At 53.4% G+C, this 17,862-nt stretch overlaps 2 protein-coding genes across 6 annotated transcripts; both read right to left on the reverse strand.

Moving 5' to 3' along the window:
• Positions 1 to 8,954: 8,954 nt before the first annotated feature.
• Positions 8,955 to 13,030, reverse strand: GJB4 (gap junction protein beta 4). Of its 2 annotated transcripts, none has more exons than XM_005607221.4 (2): positions 12,824 to 13,030; positions 8,955 to 11,517 (listed from the first exon to the last, which is right to left on the reverse strand). In XM_005607221.4, exon 2 carries the CDS (start codon positions 11,428 to 11,430, stop codon positions 10,630 to 10,632), a length of 801 nt encoding a protein of 266 aa, XP_005607278.1. In that variant the 5' UTR covers positions 11,431 to 11,517; positions 12,824 to 13,030; the 3' UTR covers positions 8,955 to 10,629. The 2 variants fall into 2 exon arrangements, with proteins under 2 accessions (XP_005607278.1, XP_005607279.1); XM_005607222.4 differs by having other exon boundaries at positions 12,448 to 12,871.
• Positions 13,031 to 14,101: 1,071 nt separating this feature from the next.
• Positions 14,102 to 17,725, reverse strand: GJB5 (gap junction protein beta 5). 4 transcript variants are annotated; one of them, XM_014737548.3, is made up of 3 exons: positions 17,323 to 17,629; positions 16,251 to 16,488; positions 14,102 to 15,265 (listed from the first exon to the last, which is right to left on the reverse strand). In XM_014737548.3, the coding sequence occupies exon 3, from the start codon at positions 15,239 to 15,241 to the stop codon at positions 14,420 to 14,422; it is 822 nt and encodes a 273-aa protein (XP_014593034.3). In that variant the 5' UTR covers positions 15,242 to 15,265; positions 16,251 to 16,488; positions 17,323 to 17,629; the 3' UTR covers positions 14,102 to 14,419. The 4 variants fall into 4 exon arrangements, with proteins under 4 accessions (XP_014593034.3, XP_023489580.2, XP_005607280.3 ...); XM_023633812.2 differs by having other exon boundaries at positions 16,891 to 17,459; XM_005607223.4 differs by lacking the exon at positions 16,251 to 16,488 and having other exon boundaries at positions 17,323 to 17,725.
• Between the last annotated feature and the right edge of the window lie 137 nt (positions 17,726 to 17,862).

Raw genomic sequence — 17,862 nt, forward strand, 5'->3', positions numbered from 1 at the left:
TTGGTAATTTCATGTTATGTACATTTTATTACAATAAAAAAATTAAGAAAAAAGATAAAAGGGATGGAAATACGGATTTGGGAGTGAACAGTGTCCGGATAGTAACGAAGGCCATGGAAGAGGACAAACTCACCCAGGGAAGGTGTGGGGACCGAGGAGAGTGGACGGCCTGTGACAGAGCCCTGAGGACCTCCCCAGTGCACGGGGGGTGGCTGTAGGAGATCCGGGCGGGGTTGTTGGAGTGGCAGAAAAACTGGAAGGTTGATTTCAAGAAGCCCGGGTGCGTTAGTCAGCCCTCTTGATTGCAAGTGACAGAAATCCAGCTTGAGTTAGTTTGGGCACAAAGGGGAATTGACTGGTTTGTAGAAACATGGGAAGGGAGAGGGGACCTTAGGGCCCCAGAAGTACCTGGCTGGATTCAGGTCTGGATGCATCTAGGACCTCCCTCCTGCTTGCCTCACCTCTGCTCCTCTCTGACCCTTTGCTTCCTTCTCTCCATGGACTGATGGGCTTTCGCACAAGGCTTTTACTCATGGTTAGCATGAGTGAGCCCAGCAGCTCATAAGGTGTCCGTGGCTCAGGCAAGAGGCTCAAGAAGGAAGGCCATCCACCCTGTTAAATGGCTCATGGCACCAGACAAGGACTGGTTAGCATTCACTGGGCTTAGTGACAAAGGAATCGTAGGTGTGCTTGGCAAGGCCAGGTGTTTGAGTTGGGTAGTGGGGCAGAGACTGGATCACAGCTGGTGGAGGGAGTGGGAGGCTGGGAAGTCGAGACAGTGAGACCTCTGTTTCAGGAGGCACAGTTGTGAAAGCCAAGAGAGAGATAAGGAGGCAGCTGCAGGAGTCCTGGGTTCAAGGGAGGGTTTTGTTTTTGCTGTTTGGATGGGAGAGATGTGAGCAAGCTTAAACGCTGAGACAGCCAGGAGGGAGGTGGAGGGTGAAGAAGCAGGAGAGAGTAGGAGGCGGGGAGAGAGGGGATCCTGAGCACAGGTGGGAGAGGAGCGCATTCACAGAAGTGAGTCAGGAGTGCTCACCCCTTGCACTGTGTGGGGGAAGGAGCGAGGACTGGTGTGGATACGTTGGTCTGTAGGTCTGGAGGCACTCAATAGGAGAGCATTCTTCTCAGATAGCATCTCCTTTCTCTGAGAGGTAGGATGAAAACAAGGTGGAACTGGCTAGGAGGTTCGAGGAGAGGTTAAGAAGGCTTCCACCTTGAACAACAGCAGAGAGACCAAAGCAGGGAAGAACGAGGATTGTCAGGCTGGGCTGGAGAACATGAATTTGTGGTGGCCTCACTCTGTTTGGTTCTTTGATTTACTCTGGCAGAGCCTAGCCCTGGTGCAGAGACGGGAAAGCACAGTTGGAATGATCTGGGCCTGGAGTATTGCTAAGCAGGAGGGGCAGAGGGACAATGGGAATGTTAGTAGGACAGCAATTCATTCAAGTCATTATCTCAATAGGTATTGATTACTGGGGCCGGCCCGGTGGCGCAGCAGTTAAGTTCGCATGTTCTGCTTTGGCGGCCGGGGGTTCGCCAGTTCCGATCCTGGGTGCGGACATAGCACCGCTTGGCAAGCCATGTTGTGGCAGGCGTCCCACATATAAAGTAGAGGAGGATGGGCATGGATGTTAGCTCAGGACCAGTCTTCCTCAGCAAAAAGGGGAGGATTGGCAGCAGTTAGCTCAGGGCTAATCTTCCTAAACTATATATATATATATATATATATATTGATTACCCTTTTACTCCATGCCAGGCACGGCATAGGGCCTGACATTGGCAAAGCAGACACTGTTCCTGCCCTCAGAGAGCTTGCAGTCTGGGAGGGAGGGCAGACATCAATTTAGAAGCCCTCATGTGAGATGAAGGTGGTGGAGAGATGCTGTGGATCCCAAGCCGAGGCTGGATACAGAAGGAAGCCAATGTAGGAGGGGCTGGCAGATGGGAGAAGGTCACAGCGTCAGGTCTGAAGGTGCTTTTGAGGTCACCTGTTGATCTGTTGAACTGACACGAGCGGAAGTTGAAGGAGGAGCTAAGTGAGAGGGCTGGGGGAAGCTGTGGGCAGAGTGGGAGGACCCGCACCTGTCTCGCCGTTTCCTCCTTCCCTCCTGTTACAATGGCCAACTTGTCTTCTCCTGTTGAAGTCTGAGCCTCCCTCTGGGCTCTGCATCCCACTCTCTCTGGCTCTCTTGAGGGCCTTGACCTCCTTTCCCCTTTGCTGGATTCATCTCACCATTATTTAAATATTCTCAAGTCTCTCTCATTGAAAAAAGAAAAAATTTCTTGACCACCCTCCTTCTCTTGCAACTAACACTCTTTCATTTTCTATTCTTCTTGCAGCCACCATTTTCCAGTCAGTTGTCCACATTTGCTATCTCCATTTGCTTGGCCCTCACTGTTCTCTCACTTCACCGGGAACTGGTTTCTATGTCCTCTTCCCTACAGATGATACTCCTGCCTTGGGTACCAATGACCATCTTTGTCAATCTAATAAACACTTTTCAATCCTTATCTGATTTGACCCACGGTAGTGTTTGGTCCTGATGATCACTTTCTCCTCTAGAAACTCTTCAAGATTCTAGAAATTTCTAGGAGTTCTAAAAACTTCTCTAAAACACTTGTCTCGGTTTCTGTGACATCACCTTCCTCCTCTGTGACATCATATTCCCTTGGCTTCTATGATATAAATTTCCCCCATAGTCTCCTTCGCTGGCGTTCCCCCACTCTCTTTGGCCTTTAAGCCTCCATCCTAGGGCATCTTCTCCTCTCTTACCCCACAGTCTCTGTAAAGTATTAGCCTTAAGTTACCACCTACCATAGAGAACCAAATATAAGATAACTCCAAATAAAAATTAACCCCCTCTTGGGGCCGGCCCTTTGGTGCAGTGGTTAAGTGTGCACGTTTTGTTTCGCGGCCTGGGGTTCGCCGGTTCGGATCCCAGGTGCAGACATGGCACCACTTGGCATGCCATGCTGTGGTAGGTGTCCCACATATAAAGTGGAGGAAGATGGGCATGGATGTTAGCTCAGGGCCAGTCTTCCTCAGCAAAAAGAGGAGGATTGGCGGCAGTTAGCTCAGGGCTAATCTTCCTCAAAAAAAAAAAAAAAATTAACCCCGTCTATTCCCAACAAGGAGACCCTCCAAAATGTTTGGGTCTAATTTGAATACATAAACTTTTAGTGTGATTGAAATAATTACTTTATTAACTTAGTTTGCTATACATTTTTAAAATCACATATTTTACAAAACAATGTAGTAAGATGTATTATTTTTTTCCTCCCCTCATATTTTATGAAGCAATTTAAACTTTTAACATTTTTCTTTAACACCTAGGTCAACATCATTAGAGTTTTGTTTATCATTAACCTTTTACAGAACACACAAACTTTATTTTTGCTCAAGTTATCTGTGACATAGTGCCTTTTGATTCTGTATGCTGTTGGAAACTTTATTCTTTGGCACAGAAGCCTGAGTGCATAATATTTGGTTGCATAAATTAAAAAAAATCGTCTGGTAGGTGTGTATTTTTCATCTCCACAACACAAACACTTCTTTTATTGTTCTTAAAGTGATTTATTTTTTAAAAAAACTGGCTTGCTTAAAAAGACGGTGCTTGCAATTGTAAGGTCATATCCTCAGGAATAGTGAGTGAAATGTCTTTGCCTCGATTTTTTTCTGATTCTACCAAGTGGCGTCCATGAATATCCAAATCTTCAAATTGATTGAGGTTATTTCAGGCTAATGAGTTTCCCCCAAAGAGAATTTTGTTGTTCAAAACACAGTAATTGAGAGCACGCCCCATAATGCGGGCAACCTTGTAAGGACTTGAATGTGAGATAAATCCTTGCTACCTGAGGGGGAATTTTGGAGCAAAATCTTATCTTAAATTCAGGCGTTTTGCCGACAACTCCCAAATCCCTATCTCCTGACCAGTCCTTTCCCCCACCCTCATATCCGCCAGCCTACTAGACCTTTCCATATGGGTGCCAATCACCCAGTCAGCTGACACATTTTATTGAGTACCTACTATGTATCAGGCACTGTTCTAGGTGCTGGTGGGTAAAGGGGTGAACCCAACAGAGTCCCTGTTCTCGAGGAGCTCATCCTAGTGGGATGAGGCAGAGAATAAACATGTAAACAAGCAAGAAAGTTTCATATATTAGTAAATGCTATGAAGAAGATAGAATGGGGTCTGTGGTTCGAGTGACTGTGTGTGGTGTGTGTGTTTCCTTTGGGGAAGGCAGGACAGTAATGGCCTCCTGGAAGAGGGGATGTTTGAGTTGAGATGTGAATGCCAAGGAGACAGTCAAGGAAAGCTCTGGGGGAAGAGCATTACCAGCAGAAGCCAGTGCAAAGCCCTGAGGTGGAAGAAGGCCACTGTGGGTGGGGCATGCAAGAAGGGAAGAGCCAGGGCCTAACCATGTAGGGTCTGCAGACCATGGCAGAGTTTGGTTTCTTTTCTTTTCTTTTCTTTTGAGGAAGATTAGCCCTGAGCTAACATGTGCGGCCAACCCTCCTCTTTTTGCTGAGGAAGACTGGTCCTGAGCTAACATCCATGCCCATCTTCCTCTACTTTATATGTGGGATGCCTGCCACAGCATGGCTTGCCAAGCGGTGCCATGTTCACACCTGGGATCTGAACTGGCGAACCCCAGGGTTGCTGAAACAGAACGTGCAAACTTAACTGCTGTGTGGTTTATTTTCATTTTTAGGGCCGTGATGGGAAGCTAGTTGGAGGGTTTTAAGCAGAGGAGTGACCTAACTGATCTGATTTACATGCTAGAAGGATCTCTCAGGCTGCCATGTGGAGGAGGAACAGCAGAGGCGATAGAGTGGAGGTAGGGAACCAGCTGCTGCAGGTATCCAGGTCTCCAGGTCTCCAGGTATTCAGTGAGATGCCTTGGCTTGGGATGGAAGCACTTGGAGATGGTAGGAAGGTAATGGACTTGAACGTATTTTGGAATTATATCCAACTTGACTTGCTAATGGTGTGGATGTGATTATGAGGAAAGAGAGACCTAGGTTTTGGAATGGAGCAGCTGCATGGATGGGGATGGCATCTTCCATGGTGGGGAAGACTGGGAGAGAACATAAACCTGTTCTCTGTTAAGGCAATCAGGAGTTTTCTATTTGGTTGACAAATAGGAAGTTGGATACATGACTCTAATACTCATGAGAGCGGTTAGGTCTGAACATATAAATGTGGGAGTCATCAGTTTAGAGATGGTTTTGTTGATGGTACTGAACCAGTCACTGAGGAGAAAATGCATACAAAGGAGAAAAGAGGGTAGAGAACTGGGCTGCAGGGCATCCTGCATTTAGAGATCAGCAAGAGGAAGAAGAGGCATCGATGGAGATCCAGAAAGACCCATCAGTGAGGTGGGAGGAAAGCCAGGAAGGGTGCTGCCTGGGAGCCAAGGGAGGACTGGGACCTGTTAAGGAGGGAGTTCTCAATGGCCAAATGTTGCTGAGGGAGTAAGAGGAGGAGGAAGACTTGACCACTGGATTTGGCAACTTGTTGGCCATTGGAGATCTTGACAAGAGCAGTCCCGACCGGAATGGGTTAGTGGGATGAGGATGTAGAGACAGCAAGCATAGACAACTTTTAGAGGATTTTGTTTTTTGTAAACAGGGTAGTAGCAGGAGGAGGAGGAGGTGTCAAGAGGAAATTAAAAGAAGAGAGAGAGGAAAACATGATAACATATTTATTGAAAGGGGATTGTGAGGTGATGACTGTGGACACCGTCCAGAGTAGGTCATAGGTCATAGGGTCCCGTGTCCCCGTGGAGGAGGGTGTACCAGGAGCGGGGACACTTCATCCACGTTACTGGGGAGAAGGCAGAGTGAACGACGCTCACACCATGACGTGGGCAGACGTGGTCGTGGGGAGATGAGCTGGCGCTTGCCTATGGCTTCTATTTCCCAGTGGTGTATAATGCCTGGCTATCAGCTGAAATGGAGGGTTAGGCGGATGGGGGCTGGAGGTTTGGGGAAAGAGGAGAAAGTACATAATCCTCTTGGAGAATAGGGTTAAAGTTTTAGGAAAATGTAGAGTTTCTTAGAGGTCCTGAGTACCCACTTGAAGTTTTGATTGAAACCAGTCAGTCCACTTGCATTGTTCTCCAGGTGCTCTGGAACAGGTGCCACAAGGAGAGTTAAGTTTAACTGGAGTTAGGGTCTTGCCAGGTGAGTAACCATAAAAACACGGAAAGGTAAGGGAGTGGAGGATATTTACGAATCAGTGACTACATGGTGGCCCACGGAGTTTAAGCTGGAAAGGAAGGAAGGGAGAATGGGAAGCTGGTAATGAATGGTGAAATAGTGGTGGGTCAATAGATGGGACAGAAGGGTGGCTAGAGAGGCAAGTAGAGTGAGTGAGCTAGCTAGATAGGAGATGCTGCAGCTCTTGGTACAGACAAGGCCTGGTGTGTGAGTGTGCATGTAGTTGGGTTTGATGGGTAGAGAAAAAGATAACTGGTGTTTCCAGTTGTTAGGAGGTCAAGGAGGTGTTGGATGTGAAGTCACCAAGAATGATAAGTGTAGAAGTGGAGAGAAAGACAGCGAGCCAGGGGCTGAGATGGGCCACGAACCAGAGGGAATCACCAGGATATCTTACTGTATCTCAGACTCAGCATGTCAAAGTGATTGATGTCTCCCTCAAACCTGCTCCTCCACTGGGTAAATGGCACCACCACCCAGAGCCAGAAACCTGGGTGTCTCTCCACCGGTTCCCCACACCCAATCAAGTCACCAAAGCTTTCCGATCCTATCTCGTAAACATTTCTTCAATCCAGCTACTTCTTTCCATCCCCACTGCTCACACCCTACTTTGGGCCATTGTTGTTTGTCACTTGGACTATTGTGTCAGATTCCAGACAGGCAGCCCTGCCTTGGCCCCTCCGCATTGTAGCCAGAGACACTGCAAATTAGATCATGTCATTTCTGTGCTAAGTCTCTTCATTGTCCTTAGGATAAAGTCCAAAATCACGAACATGGCTTTACAAAGAAATCACTCCTGGATCCGGCCTCTGTCTATTGCAGCCTAACTCCTACCACGAGCCCCCTCGCCTGGCTCAAGCCCTCCTGGGTCACTTCCCGTCTTTGTCATCAGATTTACTCTCCTTTCTGGGCCTTTCATGTCCTGTCCCCTCTGCCTGGAATCCTATCCACCCTTTGCTTGACAAAATCCTCCTCTTTCTTTAGGTGTCAGCTTAAGAAGTCTCAGGGGACCTTTTCCTGGATGCCTCGGTATTGGCTCCACTGTCCCCTCCCCTGGCACCCGTGCTTCCTCAGCATGCCGGGAGTTTAGCAGCTGTCCTCGTCAGAGAATGTAAGCTCCAGGAGCACAGGGACTGTGCCCGATTCTTCCCAGGTGACTCCTCAGCACCTAGCATGGGGCTCGTCACATAGAAGTGAACAATATGTATTTGTCGACTTAAATCAAATGGAAGATTCTGGAGGTGGAGCAGTTCTGAGTGAAGACAAACTCCGGGGTGCGGTCCTGTGAGTGGGTAGCGAAGTGGAGTGGAGGAGGAGGTCACGGGGGATGAGGAGGGCATGGAATGAAGAGGACAGGGACACACAGGTGGTCCCCGTGGCCCTGAGTCATGAGAGAATACCAGAAGACTCTGAGTCATGTGCTCCAGTCTTTAATGAATGAGGAGCAGTGGGTGGCAGGAATAGGGGCGGGCAGAGGGTGGAAGAGAAAGACGGCAGGGGCCTAAGCTAAGCGAAGAATTTTCAAGAAGGTGGAGGCAAAGAGATCTGAGAGTGGTGGTGAGGGCCATGGAGGGGGCTCGAGAGTGTGGGTGGGACTGAGAATAAGATAGTGCCACGACTCAAGCATTTCCTAGAGGGTTATCCCAGCCTGATCCTGGGGCCTCAGGCTGGTCGGATGCTGTTCCGTCTCCATCTAGCTCAGTGGCTCAGCACTTGAGACCTCTGGGAACAGCACCCATGAAGACAGCTGCCACGGGACTAGTCAGGTCCAGGATATCTCACCTCATGCTGGCCCAGCAGCATCCCCTGGAATGGGGAATCTGCAATCTCAGGGGGAGTTGACCATGGCTGCTCCCCGGCCCTGCACATGGAGCTACCTCAGATATGAGCAGTGCACGGCCATCTGGTTCCGAACTGGTGGAGAGTGCCCCCTGTTCTCTGGGACTGGGCAGTCACACCTCTGGTCTGGATTGGAGGAGGGGGCGCCCTTGTTTCCTGGGGTCAGGATCAGTAGATGGCGTTGGTGCCCTGCCCCTGTCCCCTTTACTGGGGGATGCCCATTTCCCAGCTGCTGTGAATACTGGCCACTCACGGCTTGTAGCTGCCCCTGGAGAAGGGACCTTGACTGAGTGGGAGGCACTACCCCTTCCTCCCAACCCTCCTGCCCTCTGGGTGGCCTGGGGCCAATGACTGACTGATATGAGAGTTCCAAAGCCAGGTGCCTTTTCCTCCAGTGGGAACAACTCTGTGGCGGGAATTATGGTCCAAAGGCCCCTCCCTCCACAGGGGTCAGGCCGAGGCTAACTTGCCCTGAGCCCATACCCTGCTCAGCTCAGCCCCCAGCTCAACCCCGTCCCCCCATCCCACTGCCCTTGCTCCGCCTTCACATGCTCACGAATTCCTGCCACTGGCTCAGCTCAGGGACCCTGACCTAGGGAGAGGGGACCCTCTCATCTTGTCCCATAATCAGGGGTAGGCATGGAGGCTCTCCATGGACCACAGGGGAAACAGCCCCCCAGGCTCAGCTCATCTGTGTGGCCTTGGAAATTCCCCTCCCCTCTCCAGAGCAAAGTCTCCTCACCTGTAAATGAGACCTTTAGGCTGGATTTAGGTAAAACAACAACAAAACATATAAACAAACAAGAAAGCACTATGCTGAACTCCCTGGGCGAGGTGTGGTGGGGGATTCAGACAAACAAGACACAGTCACCTCCACCAAGCGGCTCACAGGCCATTTACTCATTTAACAAACATTTATTGAAGGCCCTGGCACCTGGATGACTCAGCATCCTGCCCCTATGGACTCACAAACTGATGGGGAGAATCAGCCACCCAGATTCGGGGAGATGGCAGAGGCATGGGCTAGGCTGGCACAAGCAGAAGGCAGTTAAGGCTGTCCTTGGGGTTCCAGGAAGGGTCCCAGAGGAGGGAGGAAGGGCATTCCAGGCAGAGGGAACAGCATCTTGTAGGCATGAGGCATGTCACAGCATGGTGTATCTGGTTGGGGAACCACGAGTCCTTTGGTATTGTCAGTGGGTGTAAGGAGGGAGGAAGTGGGGAGTGAGGTTGGGGAGGTCAGCAGGGGCCAGGCTGAGGGCGGTAGGGGTGGTGGTGGTGGTGGAAGAATTCTTAAGGCACAAGGAATGACATGTTCCAGATTCATTTATAGGAAAACCACTCTGTCCCCGCCGTAGTGGAGGGCAGACAGGAGAGGCCCAGTGAGAGGCAGGTGGTAAGGCTGTGGGGTGGAGATGAGGGGCAGACTCAGGAGGCATTTAGGGTGGGAATTAGTGGGATTTGGTGCTGCACTGAGATGTGGGGTGAGGGGCTGGGAGATGGGGAGGGGATGAGGATGTCAGGCCAGCTCCCAGCTTGGACCACTGACTGGATGGCAGTGCCATGGGGGTGGGGGTGGTGATCTGCGAGGAGGGCAGGTTTGGGGGAAGATGACGACGAGGTCAGCTTGGGAGTTGCTGAGTGGGAGACACCTAGGGGCCTCCTGGAGGGTTGTCCATGGGCAGCTGGTGGGGGCTCTGGGGCTCAGAGGCAAGTCCAGGCTGGAGGTTGGTTTTGGGAGTTGCCGAGGTCTGAGTGGTAGGGGGAGGGGAGGGTGAGGGAATGTGTAAAGAGAAGGGCAATTCCTCAGACTTGAGGATCTTTGAGTGACTCTTCAGCTTGGACACTCTCAATGGGTCCCTTGCGCATGGGGATATGCCTCCTAAACACCCTGGCAGAACCCCCATCCTGGACCTGCTCTCAGCAAGCCTTCCCCTCCCACCCCCAGAGAGGACCTGTGCTGGGCAGGGTGAGGGAATGGGGGAGGCAGGGGCCTCTTGAGCCACACACATCCATCTGAGGGACACTCGCTGGGAACTGACTTGCACAGGGCTCAGGGGCTCCTGGGGTCCCTCTCCTCTTGCCTTGACAGCTGGTTGCAGCTCCAGAGACCTCTGGAGCAGCCTCAGGTCATTCCCCACCATGTCCCGGGGACACACTGTGTGTGTGAATGTGTGTGTGTGTGTGTGTGATGGGTGAACCTGGATCTGATGTTCTGGAGCTCAGGTGCCCGCCAAGTGACCTTGGCCTCCTCTCTGAGGTCCATCGTGAAGCCCCCTGCTTTCCACTCCACCCCTCCCCACCTGGTCTGCAAAGTTCTGGGAAAATCATATTTATTAAGGGTTTTGGCCTACTCTATTGCCACATATAAAATCCTCACTAGCCATCAACTTCCCTGTCCTGAGGCTCAGGACCTAGAGACGGAACAGTTCCCCCACTGGCCCCTGGGTGGACTTCCTGAGCCCCACAACTACCCTCCTCACCTGACCTGCCACAGAAAAGATGCCACTGCCCTGCCGTGGCCTTAGGGAGCAGGCGGGGGGTCGCTTGGTCCCAGCTGCCCGCTTCACAGGTTATGGATACACAGCTGCGTCCACTGTGGCGGAGCCGGCCTTCATTAGGACAGAGGTCCCGTCTTGGTGGGGCTCTCCCTGGGAGAGGGCATATGGTGGGCATGTATCTGGTAGGTGACCGTGGCGCCGAGACTTCTGATGCCTGGGGCCGAGGGTCTCCAGGCACCTCTTGCCCACGAGGTAGGTGACCTCACTGAGGTTGAGCAGGATGCAGATCACAGCTGTGGCCACCATGAAGTAGGTGAAGACCTTCTTCTCTGTGGGTCGGGAGATGTAGCAGTCCACTGTGTGGGGGCAGGGCGACTCAGAGCAGGCCACCACGCGGGGCATGTCGTAATTCTGGTAGAGGCGGTGGAAGATGTAGAGGAAGCCAGAGTCCACGGCGGCCTTGAAGATGAGACTCAGTAAGTACGTCCACCAGAGCCCGCCACGCTTCTTGCTCGGGTTGTCGTACAGGGATGGGGCGTTGGGCCCGTGTTTCAGGCGGTGCTTCCGCTCGCGCTCCTCGCGGTAGGCCACGTGCATGACCACGAGCAGCGAGGGGCACGTGACCAGGATGAGCTGCAGGGCCCAGAGGCGCACGTGGGACACGGGGAAGAACTCATCGTAGCAGACGTTGGGGCAGCCCGGCTGCTTGGTGTTGCAGATGAAGTCCTTCTGTTCATCGTCCCATACCTCCTCAGCGGCCACCACGTACACCAGCACGCGGAAGATGAACACCACCGACAGCCAGATGCGGCCCAGCGCCGTGGAGTACTTGTTGACCCCGCTCAGGAGGCCCTGCAGGAATGCCCAGTTCATGCTGATCGTGTCCCTGGCTCCTCACGTGGCCGATCTACACCTGTGAGCACCCACTCAGGGCCTGGGGGCCACGGGGCCTGGGAGAACCTGGAAATGGGTGCCATTTATTAAAGGCATCATTGGCAAAGCCACTTCACAACCACTGAGTCATCATGTCCTCACTCGAAATGACTAGGTGGGCTAGAGACTGCCATTACCCCACTTCATAGGAGAGTAAGCTAAGCCCAGAGAGGTACGCACCCAAGGCCCCAAAGCTGCAAGTGGCAGCACTGGTCTTGAACTTTCACCTTCCAGTTCCAAAATCAGAATATTTTATTCTATAAAGTAATAGATAAATGTGAAGGATAATTGTCTTGCATGGATGTGCCCACCAACCTCATTGACCCCAAGTTTCAACTTTGTGGGTCATACGAGTTTTAAAGAGATAGTAAGAAGGTGTGGATTGAATGACCCACTCTCCCATCAGCTGCCAGGGCTGGACCAGGGTGGGAGGGGCGGAATGTGTATCTTTATCCACCAACTTCTTCTAACTTTTACTGAGCGCCAACACGAGCCAGGCCCTGTGCTGGGTGCATTCACATCAGCCTCTTGGGCAGACCCCCGAACGATCTCCATCCTCATCCCTCCTCTCTGGCCCCAGGACTCCCCAGCCCTGACATTGCCTCCCAACTAAACATGCTCTTTGGAACTCTGGCAGGTTGGCATCATCCCACCATCCCCATGCTGGGCCCAAGGGCTGAGCGTCCTGACCACTGTGGGTTCCTCTGGAATTCCAACCATTCCAGCTATAGGGAGGGACCGGGGAAGGGACACAGGTAGGATTCTGGCAGGGTCCTCCCCCCAGCATTTATTTTCTTTCTTAAGGGCACCTCCCTTGTCTGTCATCTCAGAGGCTATTTGCTAGCCGCGACTCCCATTATTTCCATGCAGGCCCCTGTCCTGTGTGCTCCATCCTCCACACCACCTTATCTGGAGTGCCATCACATTCCATCTCCAACTCAGCCCCTCTCCTCTCACCTGGTGCCCTAGGGACATTTTCTGAGCAGCCTCCTCATCTTTGGTGGCAGGCTGGATCACCAGGACTGAAATGGGCTGTTTACTTGTCTGGAGAGCAGCCTCTACATCTCATGCGTCTGCTTCCCAAGACCCTGCTAAACTGAATTGGAAGCCCAGGTCTTCATCCTTCTTCCTGCCTCTTCTCTGGTCCTCCATCCTCCCTTGGGTCTGGCAGGACATTCCTTCCCCTCCTGGGGGCTTCCCTGGGGTTTCTCCAGGGATCCTCTGTCTCCTCTGTTCCTCCCTGAAGCCCCGCCCACAGCCTGAGGTCCCCTGGGGATCCTCAGCTCATCTGGTCCCTGCTTCCCAGCCCAGTCTCCTCCGACTTGGTCCTCACCTTTCTTGGGTCTAGTAGCCACTCTCCTGTCCCTGGGCTTGTTCGTCTGCCTGAGGACCTCCTGGAGGCAGCTTTTGTTTCTCACACCCCTGCTGGGTGGGGCTTTCTAAGCCAATAAGCCCAGGGAGAGTGAGCCGGTGGGTGGGCAGGCGGGCAGGCGGACTTCTCCAGGCACATATTCAGAGTAAACACCTGCGGCTCTCTCCTGGCCCACGCCTTCTCTCCAGCCTGGCAGGGCAAGGCTGGGTCTGGCTCCCTGGGCTGGCAGGTATGTGGGTGAGACTGCAGTGAAGGGGGGGTGGGTGCCTGGTATCCTCATGCCCGGGCCTAGGTCAGCACCAGCGGCATCACCCTACCTCCTTCTCGTTGCCTTATTCCTACCTTCTGCCAACCCCAGGCCTCTCTCCTGTCCTTTGCTCTGGAAGCCTGGTTCTGAGGTCCTCCGCAGCTGACATCTATGAAATGGGGCACCCTTGATTCAGCCCAGGATCGCATCCTACCCTGGTGGGGACATTTCTGGGGACCAGAACTTGGGTTGCTGGTGAGTTATGTAGTGGAAGGGAGGGGCTGGCTGTGGTTCTTCTGCATAAGGACACTCACTGCCCTGGTGGAGACAAGGAATGCAGATCAGCAACATGAATTTCCCCAGTTGGCATGGGGCCAGGAACAGTCTTACTGTCCGTGCTCTATGGGGACAGCCTCCGAGGAAGTTGGAGCGTGACGCAGTGGGGGCTGCAGAGGGGCCTTGCACCTGCATCCCGGAGGCTGGGACAGCGAACGTTGCTGTGCAGCCAGGGAGGGGTTCCTCTGCCTCATTTCCCACGAGCATTTATGGAGCACTTCCTAATGCCAGTGATTACCATTTATGTGGCCTTTTACAGCCGGCTAATCCCATCCACAGCCGTGAGCTCATCCAGGCCTCACAACAACCCCACAGGCAAGGGATTATTAACCCATTTTGGAGAGGAGCCGGGGTCACTTTCTCAGAGTCCCGGCGGAACTGGGGTTCGAGGGCAAGTGTCCGACTCCAAAGTCCGTGAAGTTTCTGCTGCAACATGCAGCTCCCCACGTACTGAGCTCCATTCTCCTCACAGACAAAATTGCAACTCGGGGTAAAAGCTAGACTTGAGCGTGAGCAAGCTTGACCCCTGGGAGTGCTGGGGACCCTTTCCTGGGAGAAAGAATGGCCCCTCACCTGCAGGGTTTTGCAGGGGCAGAGAAGTTGACTCAATGACCAGATAAGGGTCACACGGCCGAAGGACCAAAGGGCACCTGGAATCAGTGGATGAGTTGAATTTTATTAAGCCCTGACTGTGGGCCCCACACACTGAAGGCACATGCACATCCATCCTCTTATCAACCCTCCCCCGCGACAGCAACAGCCCTGTGAAGGAAACTGAGGTGGAGAGCAGAGAGGTCAGTTTCCCAAGGCCACACAGCTGGGACAGGTGGCAGGGGCTGTGGAAGAGGGACTGGATCCCGGGCCTCTGATGCTCCCTCTTGCCCGCCCCCACTTTTGGCTCTGCTCCCTTGCCCCAGTGCTGCACCTATGGGAGATGCTGGGAACTTCCAACCCAGGCCTGAGCAGGCCGCCCCTCACAGGATGGTTTTCTTCACGTGGCCTCGAGGGCGGTTGGGTAAAAGAGGAGGGTGAGCCTCTGAGCCCAGAAAGATGAGGTCGTCTGAGAGGAGGTCGTCCTGTTTGCGGAAAGAGGTGGCACAGTCCTGGCGATGGCCCACGCCTGCGCCCTGGGTTTTCCTCGCTGCCAGGCACTCTCGGCACCTCTTGCTCACCAGGTAGCCCAGCTCCACGAGGTTGAGCAGGATGCAGATGGCGGCCGTGATGATCATGAACAGCGTGAAGATGTTCTTCTCCGAGGGCTTGGAGATGAAGCAGTCCACCGAATTGGGACACGGAGCTGCGTGGCACTTGACCACGGGAGGGAGGGTGTATTTGGGGTAGAACGAGTGGAACACGTAGAGGAAGGTGGCATCCACACTGGCCTTGAACACCAGGCTGCAGACGTACGTCCACCAGAGCCCACCCTGCTTCTTGCCGGGGTTCAGGTAGAGTCGCCCCCCATCCTGCCCCACTGCCTCTTGGTGCTTCTTCTCCCGAGCCTCACGGTAAGCCACGTGCATGACCACGAGCAGCGAGGGGCACGTGACCAGGATGAGCTGCAGGGCCCACAGGCGCACATGGGACACGGGGAAGAACTCATCGAAGCAGACGTTGGAACAGCCCGGCTGGCGGGTGTTGCAGTCGAAATCCTTGTGGTCGTCACTCCACACATGCTCAGCCGTCACCAGGTACACCAGCACACGGAAGATGAAGACCAGAGACAGCCAGATGCGCCCAAAGGCTGTGGAGTACTTGTTGACCCCGCTGAGGAGCCCCTCGAAGCTCCCCCAGTTCATAGTGGACCCAGGTGTCGGCTGCTACTGCAGGGAAATGATAATAATAATTTCCCACATTTATAGAATACGCAGTCTGAGCATTTTACAGAAATATGTCATTGTGTTTAATCCTTACAGCCACAGATGAGCTAGGTTCTGTTATTGTCCCCATCTTACAGATGAAGGCAACTGAGGTTTGGCGGGGTTATACAGGGTTACACACTGTTAGGTGCGGAGCTGGGATCTGAGCAGAGGTAATTAAGTCCAGACCCAACTCTCACCCATAAAAGTGGGTGAAGTGGGTCTGGGGAGCCACCTATGCCCCCGGGGCCTGTGGCCCTGGTCTTGCAGAGTGAAGGCTTAAGGAGGTGGGACTTACCGCTCTCTCCTCTGTTCCCACCCTGGTCCTCCTCCTCAGGGGACTGAGCCTTGGGGCGACTTCTTTCCTTTCTGAGCACTGCTCTCTCCCCTTACACAGCCCCCTCCCAAGGGGAACTCGTCCTTTGCTCTGTCCTTGGCTTGGGGGATGGAGCTCCAGAGGAGGCTGGAATCTTGTCCCCCAACTCCCACCTGGTCTAATATTCCACGAATACCCAGGCAGTGTCCCACTCAGGAAGGCCAATGGCAATCCCGCTGAAAGATAAGGTCCAGAGCAATGGTTCTCTTTCCACAACAGGCTCTTAGAGCAACCTGCCATTCCAGTGTTTCCTAAACTGGCCCTCCATGGAACCCTGTTCAAAGGCTGACGATGGAAACAGTGAGAGCAAAGGATTCTGGGTTCAGAAAGGTGGGTTGACACCGTGCTCAGCAGTGTTGAATAGGTCCCTTTACTTGACCATGCTGATAAATTCACATTATGAAACTCTAAAGGGGGACAGAATATGTAGCATTGCCCGAACTCCTTTGACCACAGAACCGTTTTTTATCATCTTGTGGAATGGTCCTGTCAAGACACCAAAATGGGAAATGCTGCTCTGGTCAAATTCTGCTGGCGAGTTTGGTGTGATGAAGACACAGGAATCAGATTTACCTCCGTTTAAGGAATGTGACTACTGTTCAGAGTGACGGATGCCCTCTTCCTCGCTTGGAATCCCTCTGCCTGTTTCCTGGGGGGTCCGCTGAGAGCCACACACCACGGTCTCACCCCGCGGGGCCCCCGGGATGCCAGGATGTCTATCTACACAGCCTTTTGCTAGAACGGGTTCCTGATGCCCTTCCAAGTGCAGTCCAGGTTCAGGTCACCACGCTGTCTCGACCCTCTGCGTGATCTGCGGCAGATGAGCAGGGTTTTGAGAAGAGCCAGCGTTTATCGCGTGTTTCTGCAGCACCCTGATCTGAGCACTTGGCAGGAAACAACACGGCCACTGTATGAAGGGGTATGATATTTTTTATTCCCAATTTGCAGATGAGGAAAGTGGAGCACAGAGGTGTTAATTAATTTGCTCACAGTCACACAGCTAGTAAGTGGCAGAGCTGGGATTTGAACCCAGGCAGGCTGGTTCCAGAGCCCACACTCTGGGCCTGTGCCCCTTTCCTTAAGCTCCGGGAAGCTGCCTGCCTGTCTGCTCTGTGCCCACTTCCTCCTGTACCTGGCGGATCCCGGGGGAGGGAGGCTGGGGCTGTCTCTGCTCCTTACGCTGTCTGGCCACTGACCCGTCTACACCACCTACCACTTGGACCTGGGGCTCCTCCTCTGAATCATCAGCTTGTCTTTGCTCAGTCCTGCCGAAGGTGGGCGGAATCTTGGCAGCTTCTCAGGGAACACTGGGGAAGCTCCGGCTCCTAGTCCCGAGGGGATCTTGGTCCGGCCCACTTGGGGTGGGGCAGGGCGGGGCTTTGCATGCCCAGGCAGAGCTGCTCTGCCTGCTCAGTTCCTGGTCCCCCGTGAGCCCCTCTCCCACTCAGTCCCTGGCTCCCACCTCTGCTCGCTGCAGAGAGCAGGAAGAGCTCAGAGCAGAGGAGGAAGGAGCCCTTCACTCCTCCACATAGGGGTCCAGGGTGGCGGACGAAGCTGGGCCACCTCTCCTGACTCTCCACCACAGAAGGCTCCCTCCACCAGGTATGCCGAGGGGCAGGGCACATCTGGACACAGATGACCTTACCTGAGTGGCTGCTTCTCAGGGCCCTCCGGGTACCAGCAGTTAGCCTCAGCAGGCAGCCAGAACTCATACCAGAACCAGGGAGCGTGTCTGGGGAAGCCTCTTCCTGGGACGGAGCCCGTGGAGTCGGCAGGCAGCCTGGGTGTGCCACCGGCCTAGGAGGAGGAGGAGCTGTGCCAGGCACTACCATTGGCTGGGCCCCAGCCTCCCCAGACTGCCTCTGATGAGGCCCGGGAAACTTAGGGGTCCACATCTCCGAGGATGCTGAGCCCAGAATCCTGGCATCCTCTCAGGGGAGAACAACAGGTCCACTCTGACCCCTGCTTGTCTCCCCATCCCTGGGCTGGGGTGGGAGGAGCTGCGGCCTGTCCTGCCTCCTCATCCTTCTCAGGAGATTCCCTACTGCTACTTCCTGGGCCTCTGCGAGCTGCTCTCAGACTCTCCTCTCTCGCAGGTCCTCAATGGCCTTCTGTTCTCACGGCTTTAGTCGCCTTTGGAAATGCCTTGACTAGCAAACTTGATCTCCAGCCCAAATGCTTTTGC

Source organism: Equus caballus, chromosome 2 (assembly GCF_041296265.1).
Source record: "Equus caballus isolate H_3958 breed thoroughbred chromosome 2, TB-T2T, whole genome shotgun sequence".
Classification (NCBI taxonomy): Eukaryota; Metazoa; Chordata; class Mammalia; order Perissodactyla; family Equidae; genus Equus; species Equus caballus.

What these genes read in the sequence shown, in the direction of transcription:
- GJB4 (XM_005607221.4), bottom strand. Translation starts at nt 11,430, where the DNA reads ATGAACTGGGCATTCCTGCAGGGCCTCCTGAGCGGGGTCAACAAGTAC.
- GJB5 (XM_005607223.4), bottom strand. Translation starts at nt 15,241, where the DNA reads ATGAACTGGGGGAGCTTCGAGGGGCTCCTCAGCGGGGTCAACAAGTAC.